This window comes from Mytilus galloprovincialis, chromosome 4 (genome assembly GCF_965363235.1).
Source record: "Mytilus galloprovincialis chromosome 4, xbMytGall1.hap1.1, whole genome shotgun sequence".
NCBI lineage: Eukaryota > Metazoa > Mollusca > Bivalvia > Mytilida > Mytilidae > Mytilus > Mytilus galloprovincialis.
The window spans coordinates 89,803,797-89,820,249 of record NC_134841.1 but is presented as its reverse complement, the minus strand read 5'-3'; the positions used below and the strand labels follow the sequence as shown (position 1 = coordinate 89,820,249).

General features: G+C 30.2%; 1 protein-coding gene across 8 annotated transcripts in view; it reads right to left on the bottom strand.

Moving 5' to 3' along the window:
- LOC143073342 (sodium/potassium/calcium exchanger Nckx30C-like) overlaps positions 1-16,453 on the bottom strand; it is a 98,902-nt gene that overhangs the window by 17,675 nt on the left and 64,774 nt on the right. For 7 of the 8 annotated variants that reach the window (XM_076248796.1, XM_076248798.1, XM_076248797.1 and 4 more), the window contains 3 exons: positions 15,185-15,293; positions 13,819-13,980; positions 6,213-6,487 (listed from right to left, as the gene is read on the bottom strand). In XM_076248796.1, coding sequence (XP_076104911.1) covers positions 6,213-6,487; positions 13,819-13,980; positions 15,185-15,293 — 546 coding nt within the window. The remainder of the gene's footprint in view (positions 1-6,212; positions 6,488-13,818; positions 13,981-15,184; positions 15,294-16,453) is intronic. The other variant, XM_076248803.1, reaches the window with a different exon arrangement.

Here is a 16,453-nt window from a genome sequence, read left to right as displayed (position 1 = left end):
TGGGATCATGAATATGATCAGTTGAGAGCAAAGTAAGTAATATTGAAAATCAATCACATCCTACAATTATGCACCTAAACATTCATATTTTATTCTTATTCATCTCTTATGGTGTACAAAAAAAGTTGACTAAGAATGTACTGTGGATTCATTAATATTCGTTGGATACCAATTTTTGTGGATTTCTTAGGTACAGGTTAACTGCAAATTTAAATGTTCAACGAATAGTAAATTTTCCATTGGCTAGTTTGGAGACTTTTGCAAAACCACTTAATATTTTAGTTTTCTTTTCTGTCATTTGAAAAAAATAATTTTCAGTTCAATCTATGTATTAGATATACCACGATCTCATATATTAGTGGTTTTATTACATAAAAGTGTATTATTCATCAGCAAAAGATTTCGATTTTAGAATTCAAACCAGAAAAAGACAATATATAAAGATGATTGACATTGCCATACAAAAGCAGTGATGAAGTATTAATTTGATGACAGAAAAATAGAAGCAGTAAAGATTCCATTCCAAATCCATAACTATAAAACATCTTCTGAAAGTGTTAATATTCCTGTTCTACAAAAAAACAAATTGCTCTTTGAGATTTTACACCTGTCTTTTGTTGAAGACCTTATGATGACCTTGGTTCGTTGGACAGTTGTCTTATTGACATTTATCCTGCAATCGACCTCTTTACTATGCAAATACAGATGAATAGATAACATGAATGAAAAACTTATACAATCATTTATTGTCTCCTGGGACACAGTGTTCTTGTTTTGCTATTGTGCACTTATGGTCCATTCAAATCATGTTGATTTCATTAAAAACCAATTCAACAAGCTGAATGGTTAAAAACAATATGTTTACTGATCAATGTTGAATTGCAGGCTAGGAAATTTATTTTGAAACCATAATATTTTTATTACAATACGAAAAATGGCACTGTATATATTCTTGTGTACTTCAAGGGGATTGAGCACATAGGATTAATAACAAACACCAACCAAGAGCCTCTTTAAGGATTTGATCAAGGATTTGTATACCCGGCAGTCTTACTATACAAATCCTTCATTTGATGAGGGCTCAATTAACTGCTAAATTTTACTAGAACGTACAGATTATGTTGACCTTTGATATTTGAATGTCTTCTTGTTTGTGTGTTATTGGGTTGCTGTCCCAACATCTCCTTTTATTCACAATAACATGGATTTTTATGCAAATGATTTTGTTGGTATGGAACTATGGCTAATTAAATAAGTGTCAGCTACATGCCATCAAAGTAGTAACATCAAGATTGTTTACTGTGAAGGAATTTTTTTTCCTCAGAAGAAAGAACAAGAATTTGAGTTCAAAGAAAATTATCAAACAACTAGCAATGATTGGACTTTAAAAAAATCAATCTTGAATTGATTCAAATTTGATGTAAATGCTGTAATTAATTCTTTGATGGTAGAAAATATCAAAGGTTATATTATTAATCAATATGAGGTTATATCTATGGTGAAACGACTATAATTGATTTGGTTTTACAAGTTATGTTAAATCATCTCCAATGAAAATTATAAAAAAAATCACTTCAAATTGTATACAAGCTTTGTTTAGTCACATGTGAAATATTAAGCAAGCAAGATTAGCACGGTTGCTTTTGGTGTACTTGGTACGTAGCTATAGCAATCTGGGATTGTTTTTGATTGTCAAAGAAAAGTATTTATTGAGAGGGAGAGAGAAAATCTAACAACAGTTTTGAAAACAGCTGGATAATTCATTAAAGTGTTTTGGAACTGAGGTTTGAATAAACTTGAACACAATAGCCAGTATATGTCAATATGACATTTTATATGCACAAGAAATTATGAATAAAACATGTATTTGTTATCATCATGAATGAATTGTTCCTGGTAATGAACTGAAATGAGATTTCAGAAACAAATGAAAGATCTATTATTCATTGAATCTCAGTTTTATAAAGGTAATACAATTATGTAATCAAAATCGTTGTAAAAAAAATCAGAGATCTTCAGAGATAAGTTTCATCATAAGGCAATTTACTTCACAATGTATATCAATGCAGTTTAAAAGTTGTTTTTTTTTATTCTGCAAGAACACAAGGGATGCATACATTAAAATATATGTACATGTTTGTTCCTAAAGTTCTATGTAAATGTGTTTAAAACCTCAGATGGCCATTGGGGATGACAATCAGATATCAGATATAACAATGGAATTAGACCATTTAAAATTAATGTTGTTCATTGATAAAATTGCAACCATCTGGTATATAGATATAGGAAGATGTGGTATGAGTGCCAATAAGACAACACTCCATCCAAGTCACAATTTATAAAAGTAAACCATTATAGGTCAAGGTACAGTCTTCAACACGGAGCCTAGACTCACACTGTACAGCAAGCTATAAAGCCTATTAAAAGGCCCCAAAAATTACTAGTGTAAAAACATTTAAACGGAAAAACCAACGGTCTAATCAATATAAAAAGCAAGAAACACTTATGTACCATATAAACAAACTGCAACCACTGAACATCAGATTCCTGACTTGGGACAGGTACAATTGCAGCAGGATTAAATGTTTTAATGATATATCTACATAGCTGGTCAAGTCATTTAATATTATTCAAATTTCACCACAATAGCATCCACAAAAAGTATTATTATAACAGTTTCTGTTACTATAATAAAAAGAAAAATCCACTGACTTTTATCTATCTTTTATTATCAAAAAACTTTAAGAAATGATTTACATCTTGCAAAAAGTCAAGACAATCAACTAGGGCTATTTTACCACAATTTTTTTTTCTTCTGCCGACATTCATTAAAGGGGCACTAGCTAAGAGATATATAAAAAATGTAATATAATTTTTTTTTTTTTACCTAATCATTAATGAAATGCAAATAGTGAAATAATAATTCGCTTTTAGAATCCAGTATGGTTCGATTTCGTCAAAATTAGCTAAAAAACTTTGATTATGAATTATTCACTTGCAAGTGAATAATTTGACCTCATTGAATCCGTATTCATGTGAACTTCAATTTAACCTTTTAGCTTGAGATATATTCCGTGAATATTATGTGTAAAGTTATCTTTAAAAGGAAGAGAATGTCAACATTGAAAGTGAAACAAAGGTAAATCATTTGAATGACTGATTTGATCAACAAAAAATCATTCTTATTCACGTAAAAACGATGATAAACATTTAATTTTCATCTATAATATGAAATTAAATAGACCTAGAATAATCCAACAGCACGAGTTTGCTTAATCCATTTATAACTATTTTTATGTTTACATCGCTTATATGGTCATCGGATGACTTTAGAGGTCAACACGATAATTAAGCAGATGGCGTATAGATTAAAATACACATGAAACAAAGCTATGTATTTTTATGCCCGTGTCCTATTAACTGTTTATATCAGACTTTTAGTAGTTTGGATAAATGTTTTACATTGTTATAAATCAAATATGAGAATTTGATTAAAATTGGTGAACATGAATTTGACGGGCTTAAGTGTCCCATTCCTCCATGGAATTATTTTTTTACATACTTGATTCGCATAGGATTTTTTCATCAAAAAAAAATCATCAGGTTTAAAGTATTAATGCATTGCGAAAAAAAATATTTCATCAATGAAATTCCAGACAGATATTCTCATAAATATCCTTTTTATATCAGATGCAGTTTTATTTAAGTCTGATAAAAATTTCGTAGGCAATACGTTTCAACTGAGGGACTACACAGGCGTCGAAAGGCGTCATTATGGAGAAAAAGGTTCAGGAATTCAAAATCTTAACAAAACCTTATAATCTATTAATAGAATGAACTGCCATGTTATTTGGGTGATAACTAGAGGGTCATCAGAAAAATATTGAACATACATTTAAAGCCAAATTTAGTAACAATTATCAAAGTGGTTTCAAGGAGGACTATGTTTGAAAAGTTTAGGAAGAACCATTTGTAAGTGATTCATAAAGCATACAATAGATAAATAGGATAATGAATGCTATTTCTTTAAAGAGAATTTGAAACATACTTTTGTTATGTTTGTGAAGAAATATTTCTCATATCACACTGTATGGAGTGTGATATGAAAAAGTGATATGAAAATATGCATTAATTTGATTGGCTTTTTCAGCATCATGCAATGATTACTATGTCATTCCATTGACTATCTAAGATAGGTCACTGTTAACTTTCAAAGGTTAAGAAACTGTACATTTCGTCCATAGAAAAGGGCAAAGGTGATTTTTACAATAAAATACAAAACAATAACACTTTTCATCTAAAAATCTTCATTTTGTCAAAGACTAGATCAACAAATTGCATTTTTTTTTTTATTTGATGCAATGAAATTTAAAGTGTTGACCATAAGGGAAAAGGTTGGATATCTCTTGATAGCAACTCTCGTTATTTAATTTAAATAATAAACTTGCCACAAGCTTGTTTTTTTATTATATTGAAATTCGAGTAACTCTAGTTGATATAATCAGCAATATGCAATTCCCACTCGTTATGAAACCTATAAATTTTACATGAAAAAATACCATATTCATAATATAAATTACTTTTAATACATTTTGCTGGTTCATTTATTATCTCCATTATGTTATAAAAATTAACAATTTGCTTAACAGAAAATAGACAAATTGGTGTTCCTTAGTGACAACAATTTTTATGAAATAAAATTATCAATATACATATGGCATTGCTCTTCTTTTCAAAAATATCATATCACCTGACACAAGGTTCTGGAAAATGTTAACTTGTATAATGTATTAGGATCATCTTTTTTATTGACAGGATGTAGACATGGAATTAAGATGAGAACAGCATCTCTGATTTCGTGTTGTATAGCTATAAATTTTGATTCTTTTAGTCAAATTCAAACAATCATTCTATAACATGAAAATCTTAATGTAAATTTCAAAAAACCTTCACAATTAAAAAGTATCATTATCAAATCAAATTACATGAAAAAAGATTAAAATTTTCATGTTGATGTGTCAGACAAAACCTGCACCAAACCATTTATTACCTAAGGATTATGGGTAAATCTGTACTTAAATAATAAATGTAATGTAGATATGTCAGATTTCGCTATAAGTCCATTATCTTAATTAGTGATTAAGAAAGATGAAAGTGGACCATTTTTTTCATTTAATTAAATCATGAAGCATTTTATACATGAAATCCTGATAAGAATTTCCAAGAAAAAGTAACCATCATGCACTTGTTTGAAGAGATGATATATATCTATTATCTAATGCATTATTCAGTAAGGAAATACGGGAATAATTTCCACGACATCACCCGAAGGTTAGGGATAGGTGACAAGAAGGTTAAAGTTCTCAATTATATTCATTATTGCTAATGGGATGAAGGAAAAGCTTTCAAAACATTTCTTATCTGTTCAATTTTAAATAATTGTACAATAACGTATCATAACTAATTTAATTGTTTTTCTTATGGAAACAAGCAGCACTAATTCCTTAATAAAAATACCGGAAATGTCAAATCCCTCATAAGTTCATGTATTTATTACACATGGAATGACATGGAATATGGAAATAATTTTACCAACTATTATTTTGTGGGAAAAATAAACAAATTGTATATAAAACAACTGAAGAATAAGTTCATGAACTTAGTACCAGGCTGTTCAACACACTTGCATCTTTCAAATAAACTAGCGATGAGGTAAATTAGTGTCTCTTCTCAAACTACCCTATACGATTAATCAGTAAGACTTTACCTCATGAACCTAGAAAGGGCTGGTTTGTTATCCTCAATTTTAATTATGTAGCGTTGATTTTCTGGTGAAAAGTTTGAAAAAGATTGATTGATTGTTGGCCTTTAATGTAATTTTTAGTACTTCTGGCTATTATGTGGTACCCAAATTGTAAAGGTGGAGAAAGAGGTAGCCTTAATTAAGTTTGGAAATGAAAATTTAATTTTAAAATGTTATTCCAGTATTATCCGATGAGGATTTAGGTTATGAATTCCTTTTCACATGCAGGGAAAACATATGGCTTTTTCTTGTCATAGGTTAATAATATTAATAATATTTCAGAATTTTCTACCTTTTTCAATCAAAGTACAAAAGCACTAAAAGACATTTTCTATAAAAAAAAAGAAGGAATTTTGATTTTTGTTTGTACTTTCTTCACTTACTTACCCTTTAATTCTATATTACATACCTCTTCCTTTTTGTCTTCTCCATCAGGTGTTTCTGGAGTTATTGGTGACACTCGTGACACAGCTATGTCACTTGACCCTTCGTTCAACACAAATCCACCATTATCTGAGGTAATATGTCCATTTGTATAAGCAGTTAATTTGTTATTTTCTTGGTCTACAGAACCGTTATGATTTGTTTGCCCATTGTGATCTCCATGCCCTGGTGTAGTGACCCCTATCACAACTTTCAGTGTTTCCAGTGCATGAAGATGTACTGCTTTTTCATGGGGCTTTGCTAAAACAAAACAAAAAAACATACATATATTTGCTGTTACTTATGACAATCTTTAAAAGACAAGATCTGTTTCTTACCTGACTAATAGTTCATTTCCCAATAACCATCTTAATTTCTGAACAAAGAATTTCACAAAAGGGAAGCAACTCCTCTGTAAGCCTAGTCAAAACCAGAAAATAAGTAGGTACTAAGTAAGTAAATATTTCATTTCAAGAGGGTCTCTTGATAGCAATAATCTTCCCTTAGATTGATAAACAATAACAAATATGAAATAGATGAATATTTCTAAACAAATCTATATTATTATCAAGTGTGAGAAGAATAGTGCATTGTGAATGAGCTAGCAAATATTTTGATGCCATAGCACATAAAACATTTATTGTAAAATTGGGACGTATAATATGAAAATTCATAACAGTTTTTTTACTTAAACCTAAAGAATATGTTTAACACTCAAACTAAGCAACAATTTTTGCTTTTTAAATGCCAAGATGTTAAAAATTAGTCAAAACTAATGGAAAAATGACATTATTAAAATAAAAAATGGCTAGAAATGAGTTGAGACCTTATTAATTCATTTGTTAAATTTTTCTTTGCTGTGATCAGATGCATGATTCCTATAGATATTTGCTCATCTGAAGACTAAATCGACATGAAACCTCATTCAAATCATGGAAGTATAATATTGTCAATATCAGTAATTTATTTGAGACTAAATGTAGCTACTTAAGACATGCCACCATGATGATCTGATTAAAAATAATAATGGTTCATTAACACTGAGGGTTATCAATTTTGGTAGATTTCATAAGAACAAGGAAACCTCAAATTATACAATACACAAATCTTTATGGAGTTTTAAAGAATTAAAAGTTAAAATGCATGGTATCCCCAATATTGGATTTTTTTACAATAATTAATACCACTGTAAACAGCGTAAAAGGTATTGGTTCATAACCTCCCACTCACCCACCCCAAAAAACACACCAAAAACCAAAAAACAAAACAATTTGATAGGATGAGAAGTTATGTTGATTGACAAATGAATCCACATGACATTTAATAATCACCTACTAATGATAAGTCTAACAAAAATACGGGTAACAATGTGATTTATGAATAACAAGTGTTTACTTCTAATACAAATGTAAAAATAATACAGAAAACATAATGAATTGAAGCCTTAAACAGAATTTTGTTTTCAGCACGATTTAATCCCTCGTTTGAATTCTATCGCATTGTAATAATTTCATCATTATGACTACTAAAGAAAAATTAAACTCATTGACATTTTAGAATTATCAGTAAATAACAGCTTAAAGAGAAATTGAGGATTGATTCATCTCTTTTTACCAATCTAATTTGATGAGAAATAAAATAGCAGCAATATCAAGACTTTGCTCAATTTTCTGTCAACATCTCATGACAGACCTACTTAATAAACTGCTAATTAAAGTATTGCTATATACATATATAAGTCATGACTTCTGACAAACTTGTGACACCTTCTATGTTGGTAGGTGAAGCCATCTTTATCTGTATCAGTTCATAACTTGTGAAATAATATCCAAAAACAAGAATATGTCCATAGTACACGGATGCCACATTCACACTATCATTTTCTATGTTCAGTGGATTGTAAAAATGGGGTAAAAACTTTAATTTGTCATCAAAATTAGAAAGATCAGATCATATGGAACATGTGTAATAAGTTTAATTGGACTTCAACTTCATCAAAAACTACCTGGACCTAAAACTTTAACCTGAAGTGGGACAGAAGGATGGAAGAACAAACAAACAAACGAACTGGGTAACAGACCCGTAGACCATATAAATAATGCCCATAAATGGGGCGTAATAAATGGGCATAACAATCTCTAACCTGAAGTATTGTAAAATACATTATAACAGGGTACACTTAATGCCATTATATGTTTCCTCATTTTGTTTGTATAATTGTTCATTTCAAATAAGGAAGACAAATGTTACAATACTCTTTAGATAATAAATGGAAGGGAGATAACTTCAAATAGTACAAATACTTTTTGGCGAGATTTATAAATTTATTGCTATCTTGTACATTACAATAAACTGTCATTCTCTCTGATAGAGTCATATGTTCAACTGTAGAAGACTATTGAAAACAGCAGATTGAAAAGTGATATGGCAGTTATTTTCTTGGTAAATATCTAAAACTAGAAATTTAAAAATCTTATTAATACATTCAAACTCAATTGTTACAATCAAATCAAATGCATTTTTTTTGCTCTATTTCTGGCATATTGACAAACATAATATAATAATTGTAGCCTTAAAATGAGGTCGATAGGAGGATATACAATGTATTGACCTTAAGAATAATTTCAACCTCAGACTTTGTCCTCAGTTAAATTAATTCTTTTAGGTTGATATATCAAGGTATTGACCTCTTAAAAAACCTATAATTTTATGATATATTCAGTCAATACTTTATGTCCTAGAAATTATCAACCAAATAAGCATGATGTAAAGAGGATGGCATCTAAAGGCTTTCTTGTAGAGAAAAAGATTAAAAACTGTGACAGAATAAAAAACAAAAACTTTAAAACACACTCTCATTCTCATTCCATTAAACCATGTGTATTTAATTATAGACAATTATACAATGATATGTTTTATTGTTAGAGTAAATTCTTGTGTCAATCAAAAGAATTAAGGAATTTTATTCAGTTCATGTTTAAGATATGATTATGTCTTGAATGAGATTAAATAAGATCTGCCTATAATACTTAAGGTGAAAACTTATACACTTATAGGGGATAATCCAATATTTGGAATATAAATCAAACACTTAATATTTTAGGTTTTGAATGTACATTGTTTTCCAAAGTCAGTTGTGACGACAAAAATTTTATGATAATAATTGGTCGTAAGTTATACTGAAATGTTCATGACTACATAGTGATTATTGTAAGATTTTTGTGAAATGAGGCACTGGCCTTTATTTCACAAAAATCTAACAACAAAAATAACTTTAAGTCAGGAAATATTTAGCATACTTAATATCAATTTAAGTCATAAGATATTTTTGGAAACATATTTGATAAACTGAAAAAGATTTAAACTAACACTAGTCTGGGATAATCATTTCTTTCTAAAATATTTCAAAACACCCAGACATTTTTTGAATCATTGCCTTCAGATATCCTCAGTTAATATTTTTTAGAACACAATCTCTGACATTTCTGAACAATAACCACCTGAAATAACAACTGTACATGATTCTCTAACCACCTGAAATAACAACTGTACATGATTCCCTAACAACCTGAAATAACAACTGTACATGATTCTCTAACCACCTGAAATAACAACTGTACATGATTCCCTAACCACCTGAAATAACAACTGTACATGATTCCCTAACCACCTGAAATAACAACTGTACATGATTCTCTAACCACCTGAAATAACAACTGTACATGATTCTCTAACCACCTGAAATAACAACTGTACATGATTCCCTAACCACCTGAAATAACAACTGTACATGATTCCCTAACCACCTGAAATAACAACTGTACATGATTCCCTAACCACCTGAAATAACAACTGTACATGATTCTCTAACCACCTGAAATAACAACTGTATATGATTCCCTAACCACCTGAAATAACAACTGTACATGATTCCCTAACCACCTGGAATAACAACTGTACATGATTCCCTAACTGACAGGAATACCAACTGTACATGATTCTCTAACCTGCAAGAAAAATAACTGTATATGATTCCTTAACCTCCAGGAATAACAACTGTACATGTTTCCCTAGACTCAGGGAATAACAAATGTACATGTTTCCCTGGCCTCAGGGAATAACAACTGTACATGATACCCTAACCTTTTTGTATGTATACAAACCTCTAAGGTTGCTGATATTTGTAAATCTTGAATGTTTCTTATCATCTGCTGAATTTGGCAGAAGACTTTTTATAACCTCTGTTACTATTCTCAAACTATCGTTAAATGGAACAAAAACAGACTTGTGTAAATCTTTATAACGATTATTATATGACATTGATTAATTATATGACATTGTTCCCTACATGAAGCTTACCCATACAATTGTATTAAAATAAAAAAATGAAGGACAATTTTTGGTGATTTAAGAAGTTTATTTCAGTCATAATGGCTTCCTTGGCAAATCCTAGTGATTGCTAAAGGCCTTAGATTTGTAAGTAATAAATATGATTCATTTGTGGAGCAAATTTTAACATTCAAATATACTTATTACATCTTTAAAGATGACGAATTAGTTTGATTCTCAATAAATCACTGTATAAATTATCTGGCTTCATCATAGAGTCTATACAGAGGAAATATAAAAAAACTATTGTCATATACTGTACATACAATTACGTCAAACCACCTACACAGATATTTTTATTAAACCAATGTTTCGCATCTATAAAGGAATTATAAACTAATCTGAGTATTATATGGTTTGTATATATCTGGTATATTTCCAGAGTTAACAATGAAATGCTTTCAGTTCTAATAGACTGAAATGTTTCATAAAACAAGAAACATTATAAATGTTAACTGACATTATCATATGATGCATTTATATGGCTACGAAGAGTCCATGATGTTTTCCATGGGAAAAGTCTACTCCAAGCATACTTTATTTCTGTAGACTTGTCATTGTTTTTTAAAGTAAAGGATGTGAAAATTACTGGTCTACTTTTCACTAAGTTTGTAGCATTGAGAGGGGGTAGGAGTTGTCCTGATCCTGAAATCCCAACCTAAAAACATGGAATCATGAGGTCCCAAATTTAAAGAAATTTAAATCATGACATCCTGAAATTAAAAAAAAAGAATTCCCAGATCCAGAAAGGATCAATTCCAAAATCATGGAGTCCTGATAAAGGTCCTGCCCCCCCCCCCCCCCAGCAGTGCTGAGACCTTTGGGTGTTTATTAAAAGAGCTTAAATCAATTGAGATTTCCATGCAATCTTACAAGGACATGATCACCAGGAAAAGTAACTATGACCTAAAGGTGTTGACTTCAGAATCAATAGGGGTCTTCAGTTCATTACATGTGATCATATTTGCAATATGTGTAACAATGCCATGTAACAGGTTATAAAAATACAATCCAAAACTTCTTTCCACACAGGTTTCTGTCTATAAATTTCTATAATTGTGACCTTGACTTAGACAGGATTAATCTCAAAATAGATAGGTCTTTTCCTCTCACAATTTTAAACCTTATATACAAGTAAGTTTGCTAAGTGATACAAAGTGTTTGACTTAGAATCTGGAAACTACTTTCCTGCACAAATATTTTTACTATTTCAAGTACCAATGCAACCTTCAGTCTAGAAGAGGTGTCCTTAAAATTATAAGGGATTTTCCATATTATGTGACCACATATCCTAGTAAGGTTGCAATCTCATAAAATATACTTATACTTATGAACATAACTAAAGAACTAGAAAATAGTAGTAGGAATTCTTAAAATGTCATGGCCATCATAAAAATTAAGTTGGTCTTTACCAAAGTGCATAAGGCTGTCCTTGTTAAAGCATTAACTCTATTGTGTAGGATGTTAAATACCCCCAACACCCTCAAGTGCATTACAAAGAGCAGGCATATTTCTATAGTACAGTAAATTACATCTGAGTAATGGAGTACATGTATTCAACGTTTTTTATGTTATAAAAATTAATCAGAGACAGATCACGTTTCCTGAGACTTGTTTACTAAGCATGCTTATTATTTTCTTGTCCTATTTGAACCAGCCACTAGCTATTTACATAAATAAAATTAAGTCAATATTCATTCCATAGCTTTTGTTGTTAAAAGTGCTTCCTTCTCCATAGCTATCAAGTACATTTCTTAGGTTTAACTTCATTCTAGGAAAGCCGATTAAGATAAAAAATGTCACAGTATCGTGTCAGAATTAAACGATACTTAAAATGTCACACAAGTCTTGTTTACTAACCATAATACAAAATAACCTTGAGTTGATTGATTAATTGTTACTTGCTGAGTCCAGTGGCAAACATTCCATGCATTTTCAGGACAAGAACAAATTATAAATCAAAGCAATAGGTTCTGCAAGGTAGGTTTATCTGGGTGAAGAGCAGGAAATTAGAACTGACACAGAAAATGAGAGAATGTTTGATACATGCAGAAATTTTGCCTTGTAACAGTCTCCTGTAAATCCTCAAAAGAGATGGTTTGTGGACTGTTTAATGTCAAAAGAACCTAATCAACCCTACAAGGTCTGGGGTTGTTAATAACTGTGGAACTATCAATTACCAATATAATTTATTTTTCCTCCTCCCTGTAATAACTGTATATGTGTGGATTTAATCCTGGGTTTTACAAGAAAAAGGTTATCTCAGTTCATGAAATGATCACACTATGAGAGTATATTTTTACTGAGTAAAATCCAATCCAACAGCTTTTTAACTTCATTAAATTCAAAATTTACTTAATATTTTCCCTTGAAACCATTGTTTTATTTAGAGGTATGAAGACTTATTATCTTTTTTTTTTTTTTTTGTTTTTTTTTTGGTTTTTTCTTGGGGGGGGGAGGGGGTGAAATTTAGTAGAAAAGCAGATTTTATAATCAGTCATTCATCAGTAGGTTAATATAATTATATCAAAACTATAACTGACTAGCACTGACTGGCTATATAATGAACATGCACTTAATTAAAAATTCTTACCTTTTTTTTGTTTAATATGTTCCCAATATTTCATGTAAAATAATTTGAATTTACTGCTTGTAAATTTTTGTTGTTGTTTTTTTTAACATTTAAAATAATTATTTTGCATTGTTTTAATTAATTTGTATTCATCTAGTTTTAAATTTGCATTTACTTAGTTACAACTTTCAAAATATGTAAAATAAATAGTATTTATTTACACAATTTTTCTTCTTTGATAATATTATTAACAAAGCAAGTTAATTTAGAAATGTCTCAAATCTTAATACTTGACATTATAGACTATGTGATAACAGTTATAATTGATGTTGTTGTTAAATGTACATTGATAAAGAGCATTGTATTTTGTGACTTCTAGATGTTATGTTATATTCATTTGGTTGTAGACTTATTAATGGATATGCCACATCTCCTTTCTTAAGGACAAACTTTCTCGTTTATCTTCTTGTCTTTTTGATGTTTTACTACAAAGAATTGAACAGTTGTGGTGCATTTCTTTTGTTGTTCAGTATTCTATCTCTGAATGTTCAATGTGTAATGAAGGTAACATTTAGGCCTAGTGTATGAATACAGTTGAACGTAATGATATTGTAGTTTAACCATGACTTACTTATGTGAGCAGATATTTTGGCCAGATGAGGCCCAAAAACAGCAATACTGAATCTTCTATTGTAATGATTTCCTATCAATTTTAAAGTATTTGGACTCAATCCACTATGGTTACAGCTAGAGTTTGTAACTGAACTTCTATCAGTAGAATTTATTTTTGATTCTGCAAGATTTGAAAACATACTTCATGTAAATCAGATTCAATATATAATATATATCCATTGACACAATACTGTCATTTATCACCCCAAGGTAAAATAGTGATGTTATGATTTGTTTAAAATTGACACCCTCAGGTGACCTCTTAAGGATCCTTATATGGGGTCAGAAAATTACGGATTGGTTCATAATGTCACCTCTACTATTATAGGTGATGTCATTTATTTCAATGTTATTGTATTTCATTGTTTATTCTTATACAAAAGTAGTAGGAAAAGTCCTGTGCGCAAAATAGTCCTTATGCAATTCCTTACTGACCTCGAGATCCATACAGGGTTAGTAAAAACCATAGGGAATTTGATCTTCAGTCTCACTGCCTTATGGATTATACTAACCCTCTATTGATCCGTTGGTGGTCCTTTGCATACCATATAACATATAGTAAAAGAATCATACGTGACAATGAAAACAGAAAAGCTTCAAATAAACCTATAGTTTAAGTTCATAATCTGATCCATAGAGTTTAAGATCTTTACAAAAAATAAACCTCAACAACTTTCAATTTTCATTCTCATATCACTTACTAATCAAAACAAAGATATATTGAAACAAAAGCAAAAAAGAGATTAGACCATTATTACAACAAGAATGGAATATTTACTTAAAAAGAATGGATTACTCATAGCAACAAGATATATTTACATAAAACCAATTGATTACACCTTTAAAAAACCATGCACAACTCAGAAAAAAACCTTAAATATTTAGATTTTCAATTTGGTTTTGTATGCAACTATTTAATCATAAATCTGAAATCTAACTTCTGTTGGTCTTAGTATCCTCAAAAACAGATTTTTGGATAGAGGTAAACATGATGTTTGCCACAACATAAGTATTGCTGATTAATGTGAAACAAAAAAAGGTTGGAGTTAAATATTACTCAAAATAAATATGTTGCTTTCCCCTGGCAGCAAATATTTTAACCCTCTTTTGGTAGTAACAAAGCACAAAACTGCAAAAGACGTTTATACTCAATCAAAGCCTAAAACACATATTGTATAAATAACTATATTTGGGCCAACTAACCAACAGATATCACTGTAAGTTTTCAACTTTTTCATACAGACAGACAATTTGAGTCAAGTTATCTAAAAATAAGATGGTTTAGGTGTGTAAGTTATTAAAAGTTTGTCTCTACTAACACTAACCTTCATGTAAGTTGTGGTGATTTGAATGAATGATCAGGTCTAATATTCCATGTCTAAATCTGTTCCCTCCTGCATGTAAAATTGGCATACTTAAACTTCGTTCTGGTCTCTGTAAAAAAGATAGATTTCCAAATTATGTCAATCAGTTTATTGGTTGTTGGTTATGAAATGTATTGACAATTCAACTACCATCATGATGTACTGTCAAGTTTACTGACATCATGACATGTACTGACAGTTTGACTGAAATCATGCAGGTGTACTTCTTTCATGATATGTACTGACAGGTTCAAGGCTTTCATTACATGTACTGACAGGTTTACTTCTTTCATTACATGTACTGACATGTTTACTTCTTTTATGACAAGTACTGACAGGTTTACTTCTTTCATTACATGTACAGACAGGTTTACTTCTTTCATTACATGTACTGACAGGTTTACTTCTTTCATTACATGTACTGACAGGTTTACTGAAATCATTACATGTACTAACAGGTTTACTGATTTCATGATATGTACTGACAGGTTGACTAAAATCATGGTATGTACTGACAGGTGTACTACTTTCCTGACATGTACTGACAGGTATCATGCCTTCATGATGTGTTGTGAAAGGTTAACTGTCAATGTGGCATTTACAGAGATTTTAACTACAAACATGAAATTAACTGACATTTTTACTGGCAGTTTACTACTACAATGTCATGAACTGACAGATTGACTACTGACATGAAATGAATGACAGGGTGACTGACATAAAATTATGTTCGAACATATTTACTGACATCATGGCATTTACTGACAGGTGACTACTGTCATGACATGAACTGACAGGTTAACAGAAAAGTTGACTGCTGTCAATGTCTGTAAAGACATATTTACTGACATCATGATATGTCTGCCTGTTGTCATATGTATTGACAGTTTTACTGTTGTCAAGACATGTTCTGCCATGTTAATGGCCATCATGTTTGGGTATTTCTAAATGCATCATGTGGCTGTGTGCCTAGAGGGGGGGTCTAAATTATTGCATGTATTATCTTATATTCTATTTTTCTCCTTAAAGATGGAAGTCTGTCAAATTACTGATAGTAGGGAAAATGTGGCTAATGCTTTCCTTCACACTATCCAAACTGAACAAAAACAATCAATTAAAATTACAATTGATTGTTTTCACGAACTAATCTTATAATTATAAATTTCCAGGAATAAGTGTTCCAGCTACAGATTTTCAATAGAATTTCATTTCATTTTCAAGGACTGAGTT